A 26545-nucleotide genomic window follows, 5' to 3' on the forward strand; every position below is an offset into this window, starting at 1 on the left:
TTTTTGTAGAGCCACTGGCACCCCTCATTATATAAGATTGGGAGGAGACTTTAATTTTTTGATGGACTCAGTCCTTGACCATAGTGAAGCAAAAGTGTGCAAGCCCCCTAGAGTAACATTGACGCTTCACAGGATGTGTAAAAATCTTGGTCTTACAGATATTTGGAGACTTTTGAACCCATCTGGGAGGGACTATACATTTTTTTTTTTTTATCAGTCCATAAGATTTACTCTAGATTTGTTTTCTAAGTCCCTCATTTCATCAGTTGCTGATTGCTCAATTGGAAACATTTTAGTCTCAGATAACACCCTGGTGTATTTAGAGGTGTTGCCACGTACGGAAAAAAGGAAATTGTCATAGTTGGCGCTTTAATGTATCCCTTTTGCAAAATCCTGAATTCCAACAAATGTTAAAGGCTGAAATCAATGTCTATATGGAGACCAACTGGTCCTCAGTATCCTCTGTGGGCATGGCTTGGGAGGCACTTGAGGTGGTTCTTAAGGGCCGGATCATACAGTATGCCACATTCACCAAAAAATCCAAAGCACAACAACTCGTGGAATTGGAAGGGAAAAGTGCAGAGGCAGAGCTGAAGCACCGAATGTCATCTAATGGCCTCAGAGAATTAACCCAATTGAAATACAGATATAATACTATTTTGTCGCGGAAGGTGGAGTTTTGGATATTCAGGGCAAGACATTCATACTTTGAGTCGGGGGACAAGGAAGGAAAAATTCTGGCTAGATAAATAAAACACAGAGTCTTTTTCTACCATTCCCTCAGTTAAATCTGCTGGTGGTGAAATATTTACCTCAGCCATTGATATTAACAATGCTTTTAAAGAATTATATCTTGATCTTTATAGTTCCATGTCTTCGTCTACTGATGAGGATATTATTAGAAAATTTGTGGAACCATTAGAACTTCCTAAACTGATGGCTCAGTAAAAAAGTTCTCTTGATTCTAAGATAAACTTGGAGGAGCTTGGTGAGGTAATTAAGGCCTTGCCTACAAGCAAGACTCCGGGGCCAGACGGCTTTGCCGCTGAATTTTTTAGATCTTATGCTACAGAACTAGCTCCACTTTTGCTAGAAGTTTATTCGGAATCATTAAAGAATGTAAAGCTTCCACCAACCATGACACAAGCCCAGATCAGTCTGATTCTTAAAAAGGGCAAAGATCCAAGCGAGTGTAAGAGTTACCGTCCAATTTCCCTGATCCAGCTAGACGTTGAAATATTGTCAAAAATTTGGCTAACCGATTAAGTTATGACATCTCTTATACATATAGATCAGGTGGTGTTTATTCGGGGCCATAACTCTTCTGAAAACATTAGGTGTTTCATTAATGTCATGTGGGCAGTGGCGAACGATCAGACTCCGGTTGCTGCCATCTCGCTTGATGCCGAAAAGGCGTTTGATATGGTAGAATGGGATTATCTTTTTAGGATTTTGGAAATGTATAGGTTTTATTGGGTGGATTAAGTTCGGCGTTTTAAACGAATGGATTCATTTCAGATTATTTTACTCTGGATAGGGGCACACAGCAGGATTGCCCTCTTTCCCCCTTATTGTTCTGTCTTGCCCTGGAACCATTAGCAGCCGCGATAAGAAAGGAGGATGATTTTTCAGGGGTGGTGGTGGGAGGTGTGGCACATAAGCTTTTGCTTTACGCAGATTATATTTTATTATTTGTCTCTGATCCTACTAGATCTTTGCCTTGCCTCCACAGAATGATTAATTCCTTTTCTAAATTCTCAGGATACAGAGTGAATTGGTCTAAATCCAAAGCTTTGTCTCTGACAGCATACTGCCAAGTAACGTTTTTTCAACCGGGCGCCTTCCAGTGGTCCAAACAGGGCATTAAGTGTTTGGGTATTTTATTCCCAGCAAATGTTTGGGATTTAGTTAGTTAATTTTGACCCTTTAATAAAAAGGTTTTCGAGCGATGTGAGCAGGTGGGCTTCATTACATTTATCGATGATTGGGAAGGTTAATGTTATTAAAATAATTTGTATTCCAAAATTCAACTACCTGCTACAATCTCTCCCTTTAGATGTCCCCTTCTCTTATTTCAAGCAATTTGATAGCATAGCGAAGTCTTTCATTTGAATGCTAAATGTCCCAGATTACACTTCAATAAGTTTCATAGGTCGATTGACAAAGGTGGGATAAGCCTACCCAAGATTTTGTTTTATTATTATACATTCGGTCTCAGACATTTGGCTCATTGGTCACTTCCACCTGAGAGAGCCCCTCCCTGGTTTTGTATTGAACAGGAATTTCTTGCCCCTATTTCACCATTGCAAAGCCTTTCTATCAAACTAACCGGAGAAGTTAAGTTACACCCTGTTATCTCGCATTTGCACTCGATATGGACAAAAGTGTCCAGAGTGTTTAATTCAAACATTTATTTAAATGTTGCTTCGAGCATATGGCTGAACCCTAAATTATGTATTAATAAGTCCCCTTTCTGCTGGTCAGAGTGGATCGTGAGGGAGGTTAATTCACTCGGTGACCTATATGAAAGTGGAGTGTTGAGATCCTTTGAAAATATGGTTCAACATTTTGGGATTCCTAGGTCTCAATTCTTCAGGTATTTACAGCTGCACCACCTCCTTTATACTATTTTTGGGAGTAGCATACACCCCCCTAGAGCGGCAGATACTCTGAGAGTGGTGATTACTGCTTTTGGAAAAGGTCATGAGGCATCAGTGTATTACTCCCTGCTAATTCAGAGTCTGGGGGATGAAGCTTTGGCTTTTCTCAAGAGATTATGGGAGAAAGATTTAAACTTGGCATTGGAGGAGGGAGTGTGGGCTAGGATTCTAAAAAACATCAAGTCTACATCAAGGCAAGGGTGCGCCTTATACAATTTAAGATTTTACATTGATTCTATTGGATCCCCTCTAGATTGTATAGGCTTGGTCTTAAAGACACACCCACCTGCTGGCGATGCCAATCAGAAGATGGGGACACAACCCATGTTTTTTGGTGGTGTGTTAAGATCCAAGAATTTTGGTTGAGGGTTCAGAGTTTTATGTGTGATGTATTGGGCACTCGAATTTCATCCTAACCAGTGATATGATCAGCAGACAGATCATTCTTAGGGGATGGAAGTCAGCTGGAGCGCCCTCATTTCAAGAGTGGCACACAGAGATGGGCAAGGTTGCGGCATTCGAGGAGATGTCATGTAGAAGGCTAGGCAACTTTGATTTGTTTCATAAAAAATGGGGCTGCTATTTGGCCTTTTTGGAGGGCTCTTGAGCAGGGGCAGTGGAGAAATATGTGCAATTTTAAATGTGTTCTATTATTTTTTAATTTTTTTCTTTTTTGTGTGTTTAACTCGCGTTGTGACCACAGGGATATTTGTTGAGGGTCAGGGTGGGGTTGGGGACTGGGAGGGGCAAATGGAATAATAGGGGTTATAGTTGATCCTATGAATATATCTTTTGCTTTTCTGTTTCAAGTGTGTGAATCAATAAAAGTGTTAATCTGAAAAGAACCCTGAGTTAGGCTATTTCTGGCCTTTGAAGCTTCAACTGTCTCCTGTGGCTGTAGCTGTTCTCTGGCGAAAGCAGCATTGAGTTAATCAAGTTAATCTGCTGAGAGAGCAGGTATGTGATAAATATCAGCAGCATGTACCTCAGGAATGATACTTTAGTGTCAGGAGAAATAAGGAGAGTGCAAACTCGCTGCTATGAGAGAGAGATTCTTCATTAATGATTAATTTACCAACACCATGATGATCAGACTCATGTGCTCTGCTCTTATAAATTGTGTGTGTGTGTCCGCAGCGTCAGTCCAGTTGCCCTGGCAGAGAGCAGTGTCCCAGAATAAAGTTCCCTACTACATCAAGTAAGTACACACACACACTCATCTGTTGCCATGTGGACTGGTCCCTTTAAAGGTGGTTTCACACTGTAAGGTTTATGGTGCAGACTCAATCCGTTTGACACTAGAGTTTGGTTTGTGTGGTTGGCAGCTTTCCTAACTTGGGTGTGCGCCAGTGAGCTGCACATGTGTACACTTAGGGTTCGGGTTTGGACCAAGCAATCGACCAAAAGTGAACACTCCCTACATAAACTGATCTAGGACCCCAGGGTCTCGGTGGAGATCAGGTTCTGTACTGTTACTCAAATTTGCTGTGTAGAAATTTTCAAATCTGAATCATCATAGATGGCAGGGCCTGTTTAATAAAGGCAGACATGATTGCACAGTGTCTCTGCAGTTCTATGGACAGTTTTCTCATTTACAGATACTTCTTCTGAAGAAAGCATCTGTGAGATTCAGCGCTTTTGTCCAAATGCATTGTTCCAACAACTAAGTAGTCATCATGCCCAGAGAGAGAGAGAGAGAGAAGAGAAGTAGACAGAGAGATATTGTTGCTAACAGCAGCATCCTGCCAATAGAATGGACTGGAAATCATCAAAAATTGGAATAGGATAGATGGCAAATGGAACAAAAAGAAAAAAATTATGAAAAGATGAATAGAGAAAAAAAGAATACCCCAATGAAAATACACTATACCAAAATTCACCATGGTATCCATAGTTACTGTAGTTATTTGTATGTATGCTAAGGCAAGCATCACTATAACTATTGCTCACACTTAGGGGTTAACAATGTGAACAAACTTCAAACTGCCTAGCAATGTGCTTAAAATCACTCCGAACACCTTAACAGCTGCATAGCAATAGAGGTGAATCACGCCATTAAGAACTTTGATTTGAAACAAAAAAGTATTTGAAAATTGGACAAAAAGACAAAAGGATACAAGACTGTGTACTACAATCCCATTGCAAATTACGTAATCAAATTAAAAATTATGGATTTTTTTTTTACAAATATTTATTTTAAGCTGTTGGTTATAAATATAGAAACAGCATATTTTATTAAAAAAGAAAAATGTGTAATCATTTTTTAAAAACATACAAGTAGTTTTAGAGTGTAGGAAGACCAACTCGGTTATGTCATTCACAGTACATCAATAAAGTGGACGGTAGCTGCAGAGCTCGTTTGTGTGGATTGTTGGATCTGTCTTTGCTGAATCATGTGTAGTGTAGCTCTTCACCAGGAATTCTGCTAATACACAGACTGATGACCTCAGCAGTAAAATTTACTATCAATTAACAACCTCAGAGGTCTGTCTATAAATGTTTTAATTTTCTTTTTGTTAATCTTATCAATTTGCCTATGGAGAAAATTAATGGGATTTTTACTTCCATAACCAGACAATTGCACTCTATTACACCCTAGTATGGTGATGCCCACTTTTGCACGGTCCCGCACCACTCGCACATTCTTCAGAAGCTGTTAAAATCAAGTTTTTTTTACAGTTGTAACAATAACTGTAGTAGTTTGGCAGAAACTATAGTTACCAGGCTAAATTTTTGTCAAGGAAAAGAATTTATGTGTGGTACTGAACAGAGGTGTAAGAAACAGATCATACACCTCAGCACACACCTGTGTGTTACATTTTAACCCTTCAGTTTTGTAGTTGAGAGCTGGAGATGAAAGGGCCCTGTAAAAGAAAAAAAAAGAAAAATCATCACCAGCTTTATGAGTGTGTGGGGCAGCAGGTGTGTTGTGTGAAATGGCCAGCAGCTGAACTTCTCTTCCACGATTTGTCTGACAGTACCCATATGGCTGTGCATATATGAATACACTTGAGCTTCTCACTCTCATTCCTCTTTCCACGGCACAATTTAATTTCCTGAGGGAAACTCTCTTACACTTCCACAAAACTCACATCTGAGATGGCTCAAAGCTTTCCATGTTCTCACATTACGGTACGTGTCAACTGGTGCGGAGAAAATCCACTCGGTATCGTTCAAAATGCCAGAGGTCTGCAGCTTTTGGGGGAGTGTCTGTAAAATGATTTTTATTATGATAAATATTATTACACGGTCAAAAAATCATCATATATGCATTATTACTTTTGTTTACCCAGCCATTGCCACTGACTAGACAAAGCAAGCAAACTGCATTTTAAAACTGAAATAATGTAATTTATTTCAATTAGGGCTGTTAATTTTACGTTAATTTAGTGTGATTTAAAAAAATAAGTGTCAAACAAATTAACACAATCATGCCCCCTGATCTGTACCAAGATACAATAAGGGATTTCCCACCCATTGGAACAATTTAAGCTAAATTCGCACTCAGCACAACCCCATATGCCTCACACAAAAGCAGACAGCACAGAGTAAGGGAGGGGCTGTTCACACAGGACATGATTTTGTGCTCAGTAGCAGCTCGATGGAGCGCAGTGGAGTGGAACAGAATGTAGCTGACTCGAGATGCATTTTTCCAAAATTGAGCTGGTTTTAACTTAATGCAGCGCTCATGCTGCAAGACACTGAAAAAGCAGCTAGGCACGTCACAACGGGCAAAAACATTTTTCGGCATTTGTACGCAAACCAACAATGAAAAAATAGCACAGAAGAACACATCCTGTGTGAACGGCTCCCGAGTCTACATCAGACAGATTGACAAACTGGATTGAAAAATGGATTGCTGTTTACTGTAGCCTGGTGAATGGCTCAGTTACCATTTTTGGAAATAATTTTTTTTTTTTTTTTTTAACTAAAGCCACTTTATTTTAAATGTATATTCAATTATTTCCTGATCTTCCACATTGATGATGTCAAAGTATCTTCATTTTGGGGCTTTTCTAAGCAAACGTTTTTTTGTTTTTTTTTCACCCGATTTGGAATGCCCAATTCCCAGTGTGCTTTTAAGTCCTCGTGGTCGCGTAGTGATTCGCCTCAATCCGGGTGGCGGAGGATGAATCCCAGTTGCCTCCGCGTCTGAGACCATCAACCCGCGCATCTCATCACGCGGCTTGTTGAGTGCGTTGCACGGAGACACAGCGCGTGTGGAGGCTTCACGCCATCCGTGCTCAACTCACCACGCGCCCCACCGAGAACGAACCACATTATAGCGACCATGAGGAGGTTACCCCATGTGACTCTACCCTCCCTAGCAACCGGGCCAATTTGGTTGCTTAGGAGACCTGGCTGGAGTCACTCAGCATGCCCTGGGATTCGCACTAGCGGACTCCAGGGGTGGTAGCCAGCGTATTTTACCACTGAGCTAACCAGGCCTCTTTCTAAGCAAATGTTGATTATATTCAATTTGATGAATTAATCGTCAAATCATATTTGATTAATCATTATTATCGTTTGACAGCCCTCATAGAGATTTGACTTTAGCACCGAATCCAGTAGTGACACTATCAGCACCTCATTTATGACAAGATGGCGTTGCCTTCAGCTCAGTGATCGGTTGCAGCCTGGCATTTTTCTCCTCCCATTTGCATAAAGTTCAGCATTTCTCAACTTTTTGACACTCTCACCACTTACTCTGCTGTCAATCCCATAATCCCTTGCTCAGCTCCCACAGATATTTTTATTTTTTAATATACTGAGATATCAACTTCCACGACTTAATCATAGGAGAGAGCATAACGGTGAGCTTTGATCACATGAGACTTTTAAGCCAATCATATAATTAATCTACATCAGTGAACCACATTCTGAGTGTCATAACGGTACAGCACTTCCAGGTGTCTTTACAGTATGTCCTATTTGCCTAAATGATCTTCCTGTTCTGAGGCAGGGTGAATGAGCAAAGCTTATTGGCTTTCCTAATTAAAAGCCGCTGACTCTCGGCACCCTGGTAGATGCAAGCCAAAGACATGACCTCTTCGAGTTCAAAAGTCATTGTCGAGGGCACTCTACTGTAACTTGTTGTTCATGATTGCTTGATTTGCATGGATAAATCTTCAAATCAAAAAGCAGTGTGACTAAACAGTGACTAACAGGATAATATTCATGGATGAAAGAGAGAGAGAGAATGTGAGTTTTAGCTCTAGATTGACCTGATAGTGTGTTAAAGGGGACCTGTTATGCAAAATTCACTTTTACATGGTGTTTGAACATAAATGTGAGTCGGCAGTGTGTGTACACAACCACCCTACAATGTTAAAAGTCCACCCACTCCTCTTTCTTATATTTCTATTAATCAAAAACAGTGTCTCAAAATGACTGGTTTTGGTATCCGCTCTAAAGTGACGTCACCTTAGAGCAGGCCTCGCCCACGACTGATGACGGACTCTACCCTATTATCATAGATCCTCCCCTGAGTGATCGACACACAGTCCACCACTTTTTTCCGCGCTGGAGCAGCCACGGTAAGAAGAATAATGTCTCAGCTTCGTAAGCGTCATAAGTGTTCTGTTGTAGGCTGTAAAAGTGAACATAATAGTCTTCATGTACTCCTGGCATCAGAGCCACTGAAGACACAGTGGACATGTTTTGTTTTTGAAGCAAATGCGCCCCAAAACATACCAAAATTCATGTATGTTTGTGCAAATCATTTTACACCGGACTGCTTTGTGAATGAGGGTAAATATTGTGAAGGTTGCACGGGAAAAGACGAGTCAGGAAGCTCAGACACCGTCAAAGTAAGGCTTTTATTTTCTGCCCTCTGCACAGCCTGTACACTCTCTCAGGTGTTTTCCTGGGTTCACACAGATAGCTTCACCAATAACAAAAACTCTCCATAAACATAAACATAAACTTCTTAAAAGACATGCAGCTTTTTGACATTCAGGACACACGCCAACACTGGACTGACGTGTCATTTTCTCACGGTGGCGTGGCTGTTTATATGCCGCTCTCCCCAGCTCATTGGAATTAGAGACAGGTGTTAGACATAATTTAGCTCCGGTGTAAGCACCCTTACCGCTTTCTCTCTGTCCGGATGGGCGCTCGACCACGCCCCCGCTGCCACAAATATAAAGCAGGATTTTCCAAATATTTGATTCTCAAGTATGGATCAGTACCAACTTTTCGTGTTCCAGCTTTAGTATCGCACTTTATATTTTGTTAATGTTTGCAAATCGCCTTTCCGAATGTGCTTGTTAGCTGATTCCACGGATAATGCAGCTAAAGTTACCATTGTCTCTGACTGTATTCACGGAGACCAGAGCTATGCCGTTATTTTTGATTTTTAACCCGAGAACACTTACTGTCAGTTACCATTGTCTCTGATTGTATTCACGGAGACCAGAGCTATGCCGTTATTTTTGATTTTTAACCCGAGAACACTTACTGTCAGTTACCATTGTCTCTGATTGTATTCACGGAGACCAGAGCTATGCCGTTATTTTTGATTTTTAACCCGAGAACACTTACTGTCAGTTACCATTGTCTCTGATTGTATTCACGGAGAACAGAGCTATGTCATTATTTTTACGCTTACTGTCTGTATAATAATAGGGGGCGGGGAGCAGCAGCTCGTTTGCATTTAAAGAGACACACACGAAAACAGCGTGTTTTTGATTCCACCTAAAAATAGGCATTTACAACATGGTATAATTAATGATCCGTGGGGTATTTTGAGCTGAAACTTCACAGACACATTCTGGGGACACCTGAGACTTATATTACATCTTGTAAAAAGGGAAATAATTGGTCTCCTTTAAGAGTGTTTTCACAGTTGAGTCATCTTTAAAAGAACCAAACTTTTTGACTTTTTGAGACTCCTTTTAAGTGAGCCAAAAAGTGAACCGAGTGAACAAGAACCCAGTTCTCTTTTCATTCATTTTTATGTCCCCAGCCATAAAAGTTATTTTATTATAAAGAAACTGAAGTGATATGAGAGACTAACAGTTATGTAGGAAAGAGACACTGGTCAATATATTCAGTTTAGCAGTCATTAAAAAAAATATTTGACCACTGAACACTGTGATTGACCAATCACAATAAAGTATTCCAGAGAAACATGTTAAATATATACACTGATCAGCCACAACATTAAAACCACCTGCCTAATATTGTATAGGTCCCCCTCGTGCCGCAAAAACAGTGTCAACCCGCTATTCTTCTAACCACAGTTGTACAGAGCGGTTATCTGAGTTACCGTAGACTTTGTCAGTTTGAACCAGTCTGGCCATTATCTGTTGACCTCTCTCATCAACAAGACATTTCTGTCCACAGAACTGCCGCTCACTGGATGATTTTTGGCACCATTCAGAGTAAATTCTAGAGACTGTTGTGCATGAAAATCCCAGGAGATCAGCAGTTAAAGAAATACTCAAACCAGCCCATCTGACACCCACAATCATACATGCTATGAAGATTTTGGAAGAATATTTCAGCTCTGTTGGTCCATACAATACAAGTAAATTGGTGCCAAAATTTTGAAGCTCCAAGAAGCATAAAAATAATCCATTTGACTCCAGTGCATTAATTACTCTATTTTGAAGCAAAACGCTAGGTGTAAGAAACAGATCAATATTTAAAACTTTTTTTTACTAAAAATGTTCGCTTCCGGCCAGCTTTGGTATGCATGTTGACGAGGGTCAAGGTCATGCAGCCTCTTGCGTGACATAAGCGCTTTGGAAATTTCACGCGATAACTGAGACATAAAATACAGAAGCACTGTGTAGTTTACAACAGAGGAGGAGGAATGTTGTACAGAAGCTGAATTGGTTTTGCTATTTGTATCTGTTTCTTTTTAAGATGGTACTTGCGTGTGCTTATCCTGGATGCCTCAACCTACTGAAAAACATTAGATTACGTCTGCGGTCATCATTGCAAGAGGAAAGACTAACTTTTCACCGATTCCTTATCAATGATCCTGATCGACTGAAGCTATGGCTGCTCGCTGATTCATTACACCCATTGAGTCACTCAAAATGTTGAGGGTATGCTGTTAACATTTTTCCCCCTGCCGATTTCAGACCAGCTAAGGGATCGGACCATAGATCCGAAGATATCGACATGCCAGTGCGTTTATGTCATGTAAGACGCAGCTTGAACTCCACCGTTGTGAACGTGCATACCACAGCTGGCCGGAAGCTAACATTTTTAGTATCTATTTCTTACACCTAACGTTTTGCTTCAGAAGACATTCATTAATTCACTGGAGTCATATGGATTACTTATATGCTGCCTTTGTGCTTTTTGGAGCTTAAAAAACTTGGCACCCATTCACTTGCATTGTATGGCCCTACAGAGCTGAGGTATTCTTCAAAGAATCTTCATTTGTGTTCAGCAGAAGAAAGAAAGTTTTATACACATTTTGGATGGCATGAGGTTGAATAAATGATGAGAGAATTATTTTTTTTTTTTTGTGGGTGAACTATCCCTTTAAGCAAAATAATTTTCATTATGCTAACCAGCAAAAAATTGGAATCACATAAATGAGAAAATAAAGTGAAATTGGAGCGCTTTGGGCCGAAATATTTAATTGATCATTATAGATTGTGTTTTATTCAGAAAACTCATATAATTCCACAAAGTTCATTTTGTACTCTCCATGCTATTTTCCCAGCGCAATTTATAGTGTGCTCCAGAAAAGCAGGCGGTAAAAAACAGGTTGTTTTGTATATTTTCATGGCATATATCCAGATGCCAGTGAAGTCAAGTTTTCCAAATCATGGTGGTCTGTTGCATCCTTCGCTATATAATCTGGCTATAAGATTGGAATTGCGGTAGCACAATTTTTGTGGGCGCCTTTACGCCGTTGCCTTATCTGCTTAATTCCTCTAGTGAATTGGGTGCTAAACCAGCACAGGCAAAGCATGCAAATAAACGGCGCTTTTGCCAGGCGCAATTCATTCTTAGTGAATTCACCCCTTGTGTTCAAAATGCTTTTCAAAGGCATTCGTACTCACACCACCAGTTTGGTTCGCTTTAAAGATTATACATATACAAGCCAAACTTCATACAAATCGCTCACACCTCTGAAACAAATGTCAAAACACTTCAAAAAGACAAACTTGTTCTTCTCCAGCACCACACATCAACTTTCTCACACAGACACACACTTGAAGACTTGCTGACTGCTGACTCAAATAATCAGAAGCATTAATTGGAGGGATCAAAGGGGTGATGTGTTGAAAACTAGAGGAGAAGTAGGTGTTTTGTTTTTAGATTTTGGCGCACATAAATTTGGAGACGATGTCTAACGCGTCAGACCTGCTTAAAGTGAAGCATGCTAGAGTCAGAGAGACAGAGAGGGGATCGCAAGGAAGAGAATGTGATATTTTGAAGGGAAGGATATTTTTCTGATTCCAAACACTGGTTTTTGAATATAGAGGGTTCAGTGGAGTTCATGTTTATTCATCAGGATGTGTGTTCTGAAAGATGGACTTCAGAGAGAGAAGAGGGTGCGTGCGCTGAGATGACAGAGTGGCTAATCCCGTAAGCAGCTCACAGTGTGGAATAAAACATCTCTTACTATGTACAGTATGTCTGCCTTCTGCTTTAACTCTATATGAAGAGATAAAGTGTCTTGTTTTATGCAGAATATACCTAGGGCCCTGTCCCAAATGGCACACTAAGCCCTTGCGGTCCTCCTCTGAGTCTATTTCTTTGTTGATGCAAGCAAGTCCAGAGAGATGGGGTGCAATTCAGCAAGTCCATGAGGGTGCATGAGTTACAAAAGTGTGCATTTGGGACAGACTTTAAGACTTTAATCAGATGACACATTTTCTTTACATTAATTTTGCATATATAGTACGTGCAGTTTTACAAACTTTAAAATAACTCTTGGATATTTGTTTCCAAATAAAATTCCAATCAACACACTGACAATAAAGCATTAGACATTTTAATCAAGAACCTCTGAACAGCAAAGTACACATTTAACAACAACAAAACCCCATCGTTTTAAATATTTAGAGAACAAATAAACATTATTCGGACACATGGATGGTTACAGGCAGGTGCTTAGAACACAGTCAGATGTATAGAAAGAACATACATCTCACACACCGGCATAGATCCCAAAAATCATTATAAAATACACACAGCTACACTTCTGCAGGTATATTCTGCCAATGCTTTGCACTATTGGAATCAACTGGACTCAAATGAATATGCAGTCTTTTATCCAGTATTTGTGCACACAGTTTGTTTAAAAAATGTAGCTTAGCAACATGCTAACGTGCTTAATGTTGTCTTTGGAATCAACTGAGAGCATTTGTGTCAACCGCTTTTTCTGTATCAATTCAAAAAGCCATAACCATGTAGAAATGCAAATTGTTGGATAATACAATAAATTTAATACTTTAAAAATGAAAGTTAATCTTTAAAGATATTTTTATTTGTAACTTGTTGGACTGCTCCCATTTGAGTGAACCAAGTTGTTTGCAGAAACCTCCTCACTCATCTCTTTGATATCATAAAACCAAACATCAAAATATAACAGAATATATTATATTATTTAATCTAATTGCTTTAAAATGCTGGGCATCATGTAGATCCATTTGTGATAGACATGCGTGCAGGGTTGCTAAAGACCCGGAGTATTTAATGATGTTTGAAAAAACCTCCCTGCATTTAATCAGAGGTGGAAAGTAATGAATTACAACTACTCTCGTTATAGTACTTGAGTAAATGCTTAACATTTTTCTACTTTTTTAAGTATAAATTATAGTACTTTTACTAGAGTTGATTAAAAGTGAAGTATTTAAGTACTGAACTTCGCTACAGTTATTTTTCACTACAGTTGCAAAGTACAAAAAAAATACATATTTCTGAATTTTTGGGAAGAAGAAAGTTATAAGCTCTAAATCTGTTTAGAAACTAAAACGCTCCGTGCGCGGCACGACGGAAGCCCGCAGGGCACAGCAGCTTGCATAAACTGCCGCCGGTGTCCTCTCTTCTCTAGCTTCAAGACTTTCTGCCATGTCATTATACAAGAACTGTAATACTGTGATTTTCTGCATATTTCATATAATTCTGGAAAGGAGCCGTTCATTCAGGTTTATGAGGGAACCGTCTGAACATGCTTAACCACTGATCAAACTTCACTTGTTTTTAAGATGTAAAATGTTTTAACTGTGTCAAACATTAACACCATGTAGTTTGACATACATGTGGGTATATCTTGTTTACTTGCTACTATATGTCTAAAACAAACGTTTTAAATACCTTAGAAAGATATAATGCCAATAGTGTCGGAAGTTAATGGGGACTCGGGGCAAAAATGCCACCGAAATTGACAAAAATATCCCCGAAATTCAAAATTTGGAGGCAAAAAATGTCCATGCAACGAGTTCCTGTGTTTTATTAATAATATCTGATATAGTTACAATTACATACATTGCGATCTTCTTTTGACTTTTCACTGAACATCATTTTTTTCCCGCCGTCCGGTTCCTCGCACCATCGCACAGACGGGCTCTCCGAAAAGCCTCACCCGCTAGAGGCCAAAAGGTATGAGAAATCACAAAACATAATGTAACCAAATGCTACAATTTACTTAATAATAATTTCTCAATATGTTACATAACCATAATGTTAATTAAGACTTTATTATTACAACTGTAATACAATAATACATATACAGAACAACCACTTTTAGTGTTTAAATCAATCATATCTCTCACTAAACACTGAGTGAAATGTTTATTTTTGCCTTATTTTATTCAGTTAGCATGTAGGAGTTGATAACAGTTTGCTTAATAATCTCATTCCATATCTGGATAATTGCTGCAATATCATAGAGGATACATTTCCTGCTGTATGATATTGCATTGTATTAGTTTTGTACAGTATGTTAACTTAATAGCCAAAATACTTGGACATACGTGAATGAGAACAAACCTGAAATAGGAATGTTTCAGTCACAATGCACATTATTTATAATTTATTTATTTAGAGTCGATTTAGAGACATTTTGAATGTTTCAAATGGCTATTTCTCTTTAAATAAATGTTGTATTCTTAAAATGTTCTGTTTGTCCAAGAATCCTCTTGCAGCAATGCAGGTCTTTGGCATTTAGAAGTTGCTAGTTTAGGACCTGTGAGGAGTCTGTTTCTCAAACTAGAGACTGTGATTTACTTGTCTTTTTGTTGTGCATCTGGCCGTCCACTTCCCTCTCTATCCTGGTTAGAGATTATTTTTTTCAAAACAGCAATGCATGGAATAGCCTTCATCTCTCTAAAACAATAGACTTTAGGAGAAAGTAGAATTTCAGGAGAAATGTGTTTCTTTTTGCCTATTTTTAAAACCACATTTTGACTTGCAAGTGTAAAGAACTCAATACCTCAGCAAATGGGGAAAAAACCCACTGTATTGTGATTTCCGCATGGAAGTGCAACCAGTTTCAGTTGTACTAATAATTAGAACATTTTCTTGAGTACCTAATTAGCACTTTAAAACGCTTTTGTAAGGAATAGGTGACACAATATATGTTTGCCATCATGGGTAAAGAAAAATGTAATAAATACAGCTTAAAACAGTTATTTCAAACTGTAATAATAATTTGCAATTAATGATTTTGGCAGTATTTAAAATCAATTTAATGCGTCCTTGGTGAAAGGAAGCATACGTTTCTGTTAAGAACAAAAAATGTCTTTGTGTTCTAAAAATGGAAGGGTATATACTATATATAATATAATTTTCATAAAGTAACTTGTAATTACTTGTAGTTTTTCAGCAAATGACTTATTTACTCTTACTTGGGTCATAATATTTCTCAATACTTCTACTTGTACTCAAGTGAATTATTTCTTCAGTAGCAGTACTTTTACTTAAGTAAAAAAATTCAGTACTCTTTCCACCACTGTATTTAAGGATTACATTTTGCTGCAGATGTCCCACAGTATAAACAGTATTGTACTGTAGAATATCTAACGGTTTTCTGCTGTCGCACACTATATACCATCATACCACAAATTGCTTGCTGCCTATGTTGACAGAACAAAGTGAGGAAGCTCATTAGGGTTTGGAAACAGAGCTGTTGAGGTAGATAATGCATCCTCCTCACTCTGCTTCTGGACAGAAGATAGCGCTGAAGGTGCTTTACTTCACCAGCTCAATGACGGCTAATAGCGCAAACCTCTAAACAGCCTTCAAAGCTCCAGTCCTCCCTGATCCTGCTGAAAATTATTTTATATTACAAAATGCTGCTCCACGGACACCTTTTTGACCCTGCTTCTTGCATGCATCAGTAACACCCTGAAGAGCCATTAGGTCTATTTAAAGCTACACGTGTCTGGCAGATACAGACATGGTCTGAGACAGTTTGAGCGGAGACAACCTCTCTTCAACACGTGAATGAGTCATGAATGAGACATGAGATTCACTCAACACCTGCTGACAACCTCTGTCTCATCCCCATGAGCCACCCTCTCTCTCTCTCTCCTTTAGACAGGAAAACAGAGTGACATTTTTAATTTTTTTGTTTAGCTTGTATCAATCAAAATCAAATCACTTTCACTTGTAGAGGTAGACAGGAGCAAATGAGAGGAACAGATCAGATATTCAAATACAATTAAACAGAAATATATTTTTGGACAGAAAATATTCAGAGGGGAATAAGAATGAATTGAGGCCACTTACTGTGTTGTTTATTTGCACATACTGTCTGCACAGTTTTAACAGCTAATTTCACAAAGGAATTATCTAAATCAGGTGACAGCACAAACAATTCTCAACCTGATCTGCCATACTTTACTGGGACATTTGCCACTACTGTGATCTAGGCACCTGCAGCTGTTTGGAAGGAATGCCTTAAGTTTAGAAAACCTTTAAAGTTCACACAAAAATGAAAATTCTCTCATCATTTACTCACCCTCATGCCATCCCAGATGTATGTGACTTTCTTTCATCTACTGAACACAAATGAAGATTTTTAGAAGAATATTTTGGCTCTGTATGTCCATACAATGCAAGTGAATGGTGACTAGAACTTTGAAGCTCCAAAAAGCATATAAAGGCAGCATAAAAGTAATCTATATGATTCCAGTGGTTAAATCCATATCCTTAGAAGCTATATGATAGGTGTGAATGAGAAACGGATGAATATTCAAGTCTTTTTTTCACAATAAATCTCCACAATCACTTTCACTTTTTTTGTCTTTTTTTTTTTTTTTTTTTTTGGATTTTTCCCCTTTTTTCTCCCAATTTGGAATGCCCAATTCCTGATGTGCTTTTAAGTCCTCGTGGTCGCATAGTGATTCACCTCAGTCCGGGTGGCGGAGGACGAATCCCAGTTGCCTCTGCGTCTGAGACCTAGTTTAAATCTTATTAATTCCAAGACTTCTTACCTTATATACAATGCAAATCCACCATCTTTCCATATTCTGTGTATTTTTTATATTTTTTTATCCTCATCAAGTAATCACAAATGACAGTGATTGGTCCATCCTGACCAACACTGTGAAAATTAAAAAGTATCATGTGACAATGCTACTCTTTGCATTCTCTTATATGCTGCTTCAGCAGTGCTCAGTCTGGACTATAATTTACACCTGAATAACTCCAATGGCTATTGAATTGAAAATACTCATTGAATAATTAAAATAGGAGAATTATTATTTAGACCCATTGTACATGAGCTCTGCCCATTTTCAGATTCACCTCTTTCTTGCTAATTGCCATTCTACTGCTTCTATGTCTATGGATGTGACAGACACAGAGGTGAGCATGTAATGACAGTCGTGTTAGTGAGGTCACCGTAGTGGATGTTTCTCTAAGGGACTGAAGGGATCTGTCAGGCTGCAAGTGAGCCAAATGAGATAGCACAAAGAAACCAGTCCACACACGCAGTCAGAACTGATTTAAAACACATCTACCTTTATCTCATCCATTTCATTCAACCTCTATTTTCTATCACTCTTTCTCATTCAGCTCAGTCAGTCCATCCCCACATTTTTTTTGTGTTCAGATAAGCTCAAGTAATATGGCCTTAGAGACTGAAAGTCACCCTCTTTCACTTCTTTCCTCTAGTCATCAGAATCAGTCGACATGCTGGGACCATCCCAAGATGACCGAACTGTATAATTCGCTCTGTAAGTGTCACCAAAACACACACATACATGCACTGACATCGTATTAGGTCTCAGAGATACACACATCTTACCTAAATACACAGCTGAATAAATATTAGACAGCAGTTCTCCATAGAGACCCGCTGTCAGTGAAGGATTGTGTCCATGTTTTCTCCATCTCTGTAAGACAGTAAATCTCTAGAGTCCATGGCACATGTAAACACATGGATAACTGAGATTTAGTTTAAAAAAAAAAACTGTTTACACGTGCCATTAGCACCTGGTGTTTACACTCGGGTGATCCACAGTAAAGGCATTTTAGCATATCTGTTCACTCAGACCTTTCGTTTCAATGGTCCTGTTCAAAACTAGGCTTTTTACATGTTATTTATTTTTTTCATTAAATATGTAGTTAAATCTGTTTATCCAGACTTTTGATATCAATGAACCAATATTGAACTTTTTTTGTTGTTAAATATGCTCATTCAGACTTTTCGTTTCAATTAACCACTTCAAAACTAGGTATTTTATGTGTTCTTTTTTGTTGCTAAAACACGAGTCCTTATATTTAGTTACATGTGTTTTGAGAGTTTATCACTACACTTTTGATTACATACTGTAGATTATGTCAAATGATGCATTATTTATGATTTCAACATGTCACTCACCTCAGTTCTTTTTTTCCATTGATTCAATGATTTATCGAATGGTGGACATAAACTTGGACTCAGTTTATGGTCTGTTCTGTTCAATATTTGTATGTGGTATCTTTATGCTATTTTAAACATATGTTGCTTACTTGCTAATTTATCTTCTTTTTTCCTCTAGCTGACCTCAACAATGTGCGATTTTCTGCATATAGAACAGCCATGAAGATCCGCCGCCTACAGAAAGCACTCTGCTGTAAGTGTGTGTGTGTGTGTGTGTGTCCTATATGATTAGAGCTGCATCATTGCCTCATCTCACTCCATCAGCTCAATTAACTTTAGAGAGGCCCAATTAACAGCACAAAGAGAATTTGTTAAGAGTGTGTATGTGTACGCCTTATCTCTCATGTCCTCCTCATCTGCATGTCTGTTATTTTGTGAAGTTAACTAGTCTATTTAAAAAATGGAAACAGGATGCATGGATTATATGCAATATCTTGCTCCATCAAAGATCAATAATGTTGATCTGTCAAAAACATTCACCAAATGCCAAGCGACATATGTCTCTTCCATGCCAATATGAGTTTTTGTCCTAACCAGTGACAGTCACAACAAATAGCACACGGCAAGACGTTTTGTCGGTCATTTGGTTTCTATTTTTGTTGCTTTTAATGATCACACAAAATTGAGTTGATGCTTGAAAATTAGGCAATGGGGTATAGGTCTGATGTCGTTGTCTCTCTCTCTCTCTCACAGTGGATCTGTTGGATCTGAGTGTAGCTCAGTCGATGTTCCAGCAGCATAAGTTGACAGTGAACTCACAGCAGTTGACGGTTCCTGAAGTCATCAACTGTTTGACATCTGTCTATGACGGATTGGAGCAGGAAAACAAAGACCTGGTCAATGTCCCACTGTGTGTGGACATGTGCCTCAACTGGCTGCTCAACGTCTATGACACGTATGTCTAACGCTCACTTACACAGCTATACGCTATAACACTTTACTCTGACTGATAGTGGACATATTTGAATAAGATTGCATCAGAGATGGAAACTAGAGTCTGAGCCGCACTTAAAGCTGAAGTCTCTATCTAGTCAAAAACAGGCTTGTAAACAAATGACTTAGAAACTTGACACCACCTTAAAGACTATTTTTTATATATATATATATCTCAAAACTGTTAAGATGGAATCTCTCAAGCAGTCTCTTTGCTCTTTTTTTCCTCTGTGAATGTGCAATCATTTACTCATTTATTCCACAGCAGCTTTTAACATGATGACAGCAGCTGCTTTAATATGCTCTAAAGTTTTAAAGACATCAACAATTGGACAAGCATGCTGTCTTTATTTAAAAAAAAAAAAAAAAAAAAAAAAAAGCTTGTCTTTCTGTGTCAATGTTACAACATAGTGCACTCTAGACATAAAGAATCATTTAATATTAATAAATGTATGTTTAGATTCCATAGACAGTGCATTAAATACTGGGGACAAAGATCTATGTGAGGATAAACCCATTCATTTATTATGGGGGGACATTTTTACATTCCTTGCTGACTGTTGTGGATACTGAATAAACCATTTAAAATTTCAAAATGCATCAAATGATCTTTCGATTCAAGTTAAACTTTAGATATGTTCTTCAAACAAACATGACTAAATGAACAAGGTTTATAAATCTAACCTGCAACATATAGAAAACCATTACCAAAAAACATTTGAGACTTCACTTGGACTTCATGTCAGAGACTTATACTGGATTGTATTTTTATTTACTTATTTTTTATTTTTTTGCATCACAGGGGTCGCAGTGGAAAGATCCGTGTTCTTTCGATGAAGATTGGCCTCCTCTCTCTTTGTAAGGGTCACCTGGAGGAGAAATACAAATGTAAGCTCTTAGGTTTTACTAACACTGTGTCCTAATCTGGCACACCATTATAAAATATGATAAATCACATATTTTGCATGTTAATCTGAGATTCTGTCCTAACCTTCTTAATTTTCTGTCATGATGCTCAACAATGATTTTGACAGTTGCTTGGTTTCCAATTCTGCATTTTCTGCACTTAACACTGAGAGACAATTCATACACTTTACATTTAAAACGTTCAATATTTCACAGTAAAATTACATTTTGTCCAATACAGATTTACTGCATATATAAATGTGCACTCTAATTTATAAGGTAGCCTAATTTATACATTCATTTTACATCTAAAATGGACAATATTTTACAGTAAAATTACATTTTGTCAAATAAAATTTTACAGCATATATAAATTGATAGTTCCATATAAATGATAAGGTAGGTCATACGTTTAACCTCTAAATCATACATATTTTACATTAAAATTGCATTGTCTACTAAAATTTTAAAAGCAAGTGTAAATGTTCACTGTAAATAAATTCGATCATTTATATATTTTACCTATAAAATGTACAAAATGTTACAGTAAAATTCAGTTTTGTCTGAAGCCCGCTATACTGTGCGACATTATATCAGACTGTACAGTACACATCGTAGCCGACTGTGGTCCCAATCGCCCCGATCCATGAACATGATTTACGTTACAGGAGCGTTGCGGAATAGAAGCGAAACGGCGAGATTTGCCCACCCCAGAGGAGCATTTTTTTTTTCTTTTTTTTTTTTCTGAAAGTCAGGACAACAGCATTTCTGTTTGTCCAATACAACTTTATCATGAACATAGGCCATCGCAGTGGTCTCAACCTTTTTTTTGATTAAAAAAACTCAATATTTGTGTTATGTGCTTAATTTGCTCAATGCAACTTCGATGCATTGCATAATTTTAAAGTTTTGTTAATATATTCAGCAGGCTTATGCTTCATGAATGTGAGACCAGACCTTGCGTTTCTTGAATTCAAGCAGATGGAGGGCTATATCGGGGCCTATAAAATGAAAATGTGAAGACAGAAACTTATAATAAAAGTGATATTGTTTATATATTTTACATTTGCCTTTTTTTACATTTTAATTTATTCATTAATTATTTATTTTGTATAGTTTTAACAGTGATATTTGTAACAAGACCATAGTAAACACATGGAAGGATGGATCTTCTTCACTACCATGGTTAGATGTAACATGAACTCTATAAAACAAACTATGGCATTTTTGTAATTATAAACAGTAGGCCTACCCTAAATACATTTAAAAAACAATAAATATAAAATATTAACATTTATAAGTTGTAACAAAAATTCCCCTAATGATAGCCTATTACAAATTTAATAGAGCTGAAGTATTGATATGATACTATTTATTCTGAATCTATTTCTACCTAAAGTACAGTTAGTGTTCCTATAGTAAATTCAAGAGTGGTGATGTAGAATTCTGTGCTGAATTCAAATGGTTTCGGCGTCTCGTGTCGTGCTTCTCACTGGTTCTCACTGCGCTGTAATAATCAGCGGTGCACATTTAAAAGCTCGAGACCAGTCTGCGAGTAAAAACGCACCTGCTTTGCGCTCGTGCTGCTCTGTCTATTGAGCCGTATCCATCTACAGAGCCATACAGGTGCATTAGCGGAGGTTGTGACTCCACCTCTCTATTTGATGCTGCTAAACCAGATACTTCACATGCGTCACTAGACTTCAGAATCAGATGAACCGCGGTACAAATGCTTACAAACCCGTATAATAGAGAACCAACTGATAAACTCCAAGTCTAGATAAACGTTTTAATGCAAAGAGGAACTTGATGATAGATTTGATTATTATGAGTGATAAACGCCCCCCATTTGTAACCTAATGCCTCCCTCTCTACTAATTTTCTCTCAGCGCCCCCTGGCATCTTTTGAACGCCCCCGTTGAGAACCCCTGGGCTAACATATAAAAAGAAAGATAGATTTTATCAAATAGGCCTATAATAAGACAGCCTGATCACAAATACAAAAAACTACAGATGTTGAGAATGAACGCGAGTGTGGGAGGTAGCCTACAGTAACGATTAGCTTCCACAAGCAAATATTCATTGTGGCAATAAAAAGACTTGTGGCCTGAAAAATGACAAACCTCTCCATTTACATATGGGAAAACAAAAAAGGTGGGTTATAGTACGTCTTTAGTAACCTATCGGCCATGCAAAATTTCTAAAATTCATATAGGCTGATAATATATCGCGCTTGCAAATTCCCTATGGATAATGCACAAACATGACATAGATTTCTTCTTGATACAATTGTATCAAATAGTGTCTGCTGATTTGGATTAAAATGTCCCATAAATACTTACCAATTTAAATTGTTCAATTTATTATTTTTTTTATAAAATTGGAGTGGTGTGAATCTTAACTAAAGAAGTTTACAGATGTTTAATGTAAATGTATTCAAAGTAAAATGGTAATTAAAAAAAAGTTGTAAAGAAAATGCATGATAAATGTTAAGAAAAAAATGTGTTGGGCCTGAGTATCTCAGCGAGTACTGACGCCGACTACCACCCCTGGAGTCGCGAGTTCGAATCCACGGTGTGCTGAGTGACTCCAGCCAGGTCTCCTAAGCAACCAAATTGGCCCAGTTGCTAGGGAGCGTAGAGTCACATGGGGTAACCTCCTCATGGTCGCGATTAGTGGTTCTCACTCTCAATGGGGCGTGTGGTAAGTTATGCGCGGATCGCGGAGAGTAGCATGAGCCTCCACATGCTGTGAGTCTCCGTGTTGTCATGCACAACGAGTCACGTGATAAGATGCACGGATTGACTGTCTCAGAAGTGGAAGCAACAGAGTTGTCCTCCGCCACCCGGATTGAGGTGAGTAACCGCGCCACCACGAAGATCTACTAAGTAGTGGGAATTGGGCATTCCATATTGGGGAGAAAAGGGGATTAATAAAAAAAAACATGCAGTCATTTATTTATTTTCGTTTTGTAAGCTCTGTATTTATTTAATTCATATTGCTGAAGTGTTACACTTTTCTCCAAGTATTTTCTGCTTATTTATTTATTAAAACTTTTCATATAAAATGAATGCGATGCTAAATTTCTGACACTGCCAGAACTTCGTCGGAGGCTAAAGATCATCGCAAAATCTATTAATCGGCCATCAGTGAACATGTCATACTAAATGTTGTAAGATTGCCGATTTTGCCCTACGATGACAGATATGCTTTAGAATTCCCGAAATCTGTCTCAGACGGCAGAATCGTGGCCAAAATCGTACAGTGTGCACCGTACAGGCTTAATACAGTTTTACAGAATATAGACATTTACATGGTAACACTTTACATGAAGATTCAATTAGTTAATGCATTATGTATGATAAACAATTAAAAATATGTAGTTTTACAACATTTATAATTTTTTTATTTTTGTTATTTTAGTTAATATGAATGCAGTTGTTCATTGCTAGTTCATGTTAGTTCATAGTGCATTAATGTTAAAAAATACAACTTCTGATTTTAAAAATGAATTAGTATATGCTGAAATGAAAATAAAAAACTAGATAAATAATTAGGATAAGGTCTAATATTTGCAGGTTCAATATTTTTGCTGGCTTATCTCATTAGTGACTGTTGAGTTTATCATTTTATTTGCTTATAATTTGAATGTACGGTACACTGAATATGTCTGTGTTTGTACCCAAAGGCATAAGACCACAACTACAAATCATGAATCTCACCCCCTTTTAATTAACTTGTTTATGAAACACCACAAATCCCATGATGCCCTTCTCCTGTCTCCTTTCAAAAAGCACAGTCATCTGAAGCATGCTCTCCCATGATGCACCTTTCCACGTAATTGGGCTTTTTGCTCTTTTAAGTTGTGACTCATCTCAAAGAGCTCTGGGTTTTTGCTCCTCTGTGTGATCAAAACTCAGTACACAAATCCCTGCATGCATTAGTTTAAAGCTACAACATCGTGTGTTCTCCATGTGTGACGTACCATAGAGACAGGAGAAAAATTACATATCACAATTGTTGGGATAGGAAACGTTTTTTTTTTTGTTTTGTTTTTTTCTATTTCAATCAGCAGTTTCAGTTCTCGGGTCAGCACACAGACCGTTGAGTTTTTGTTTATTCACCTTGAGACTGATACAGCACTGGACAAGCCACACAGTGATACAGTCTCTTTGACTTGAGTGAGAAAATAGAGTGTATTGAACTGCTGTGATGCTCAGAGCAGTGTGTGTGTGTGTGTGTGTGTGTGTGTGTGTGTGTGTGAGACATTATCAGCTCTGGCAGGGGTCTGGTCTTGCTGTGTTAATCAAGGTCATCTCAGTCCCCAAGCCAAGATCAGAAACAGAGAGAGACTGTCAGGGACCTGATGAAAGATGATTGGGAACATTACATATTTATCACTAATTGAGAGTTTGAGTTTACATTAATGTTAATAATCTGTGTATATCTCTGTCTGTCTGTCCATCTGTTTGTCCATCCGTCTATCTATCATCTGTCTGTCTATCAGTCTGTGAATCTGTGGATCTGTGTTTTGCATTCATGTATTTGTTTTTTTCTGTCAGTGAAATAGAGAAATGTAAGAAAGCTCTTGATTTGTTCATACTGATGTGTGTGTGTGTGTTTGTGTGTGTCTCAGGTCTGTTTAATCAGGTCTCCTCAGCGGGTGACACGTGTGATCAAAGACAGTTGGGTCTGCTGCTCCATGATGCCATTCAGATCCCTCGACAGCTGGGCGAGGTGGCGGCCTTTGGCGGGAGCAACATTGAGCCCAGCGTCCGCAGCTGCTTCCAGCATGTGCGTACACTCTCACATCACACACACACACACACACACACACACACACACACACACACACACACACACACACACACACACACACACACACACACAGAGAGAGAGAGTGTATGCATGACTGATCACAGCCTGTGTGTTTTACTCTGATATTCCTGTGTTTATGATTTGACTGATGTCTTACTCAGTTACAGAAAAATCTGTGAATTATTGAGACTAGACTGCTCATAATATCCTCATTACCCCAGACAAGACCTGTCTGTCTGTGTGTGTGTGTGTGTGTGTGTGTGTGTGTGTGTGTGTGTGTGTCAGTCATTTATAAATATACACTTTAGAAGGAAAAGAGAGAGAGATTTGCAGCTTGATTATTGCTATATTTTAACACTTTCACTGGACAACCCGTGTGTCTGAATGTCTGTTCATCTGTCTATTTCTCTCTTTCTTTCTGTCTCTATATCCAGTGGTTACTCTCTCTGTCTATATTCTACCCATCTATCGTTCTATCAGTCTGCCTGTCTGTCCGTACATGTGTACGTCTGTATTTATCTTTCTGTGTTTCCCTGTCTGTCTGTCCATCTGTCTATCTGCCTGCCTGTCTGTCTGTCTATCTATCTATCTATTTATCTATCTGCCTGTCTGTCTGGCTGGCTGTCTGTCTATCTATCTATCTATCTATCTGTCTGTCTGTTTTTCTATCGTTCTATCAGTCTGCCTGTCTGTCCGTACATATGTATGTCTGTATTTATCTTTCTGTGTTTCCCTGTCTGTCTGTCTATCTGCCTGCCTGCCTGTCTGTCTGTCTGTCTATCTATTTATCTGTCTGCCTGTCTGGCTGGCTGTCTGTCTATCTGTCTGTCTGTTTTTCTATCGTTCTATCAGTCTGCCTGTCTGTCCGTACATGTGTACGTCTGTATTTATCTTTCTGTGTTTCCCTGTCTGTCTGTCCATCTGTCTATCTGCCTGCCTGCCTGCCTGCCTGTCTGTCTGTCTGTCTGTCTGTCTGTCTGTCTGTCTATCTATCTATCTATTTATCTATCTGCCTGCCTGTCTGTCTGGCTGGCTGTCTGTCTGTCTATCTATCTGTCTGTCTGTTTTTCTATCGTTCTATCAGTCTGCCTGTCTGTCCGTACATATGTACGTCTGTATTTATCTTTCTGTGTTTCCCTGTCTGTCTGTCCATCTGTCTATCTGTCTGCCTGCCTGCCTGCCTGTCTGTCTGTCTGTCTATTTATCTGTCTAACTATTTATCTGTCTGGCTGGCTGGCTGTCTGTCTGTCTGTCTGTCTGTCTGTCTGTTTTTCTATCATTCTATCAGTCTGCCTGTCTGTCCATACGTCCGTCCAACTGTGTTTGTCTGTCTGTCTGTCTGTCTATCTATCTGTCTATTTATGTATTTATCTGTTTATCT

General features: G+C 38.4%; 1 protein-coding gene across 7 annotated transcripts in view; it reads left to right on the plus strand.

The window, feature by feature from the left end:
• Positions 1–26545, plus strand: part of LOC127418870 (utrophin-like) — a 333951-nt gene that overhangs the window by 252632 nt on the left and 54774 nt on the right. For all 7 annotated transcript variants that reach the window (XM_051659723.1, XM_051659719.1, XM_051659722.1 and 4 more), the window contains 6 exons: positions 3798–3858; positions 17757–17818; positions 18626–18700; positions 19201–19402; positions 20243–20328; positions 24983–25140. In XM_051659723.1, coding sequence (XP_051515683.1) covers positions 3798–3858; positions 17757–17818; positions 18626–18700; positions 19201–19402; positions 20243–20328; positions 24983–25140 — 644 coding nt within the window. The remainder of the gene's footprint in view (positions 1–3797; positions 3859–17756; positions 17819–18625; positions 18701–19200; positions 19403–20242; positions 20329–24982; positions 25141–26545) is intronic.

Source organism: Myxocyprinus asiaticus, chromosome 28 (genome assembly GCF_019703515.2).
Source record: "Myxocyprinus asiaticus isolate MX2 ecotype Aquarium Trade chromosome 28, UBuf_Myxa_2, whole genome shotgun sequence".
Lineage (NCBI taxonomy): Eukaryota > Metazoa > Chordata > Actinopteri > Cypriniformes > Catostomidae > Myxocyprinus > Myxocyprinus asiaticus.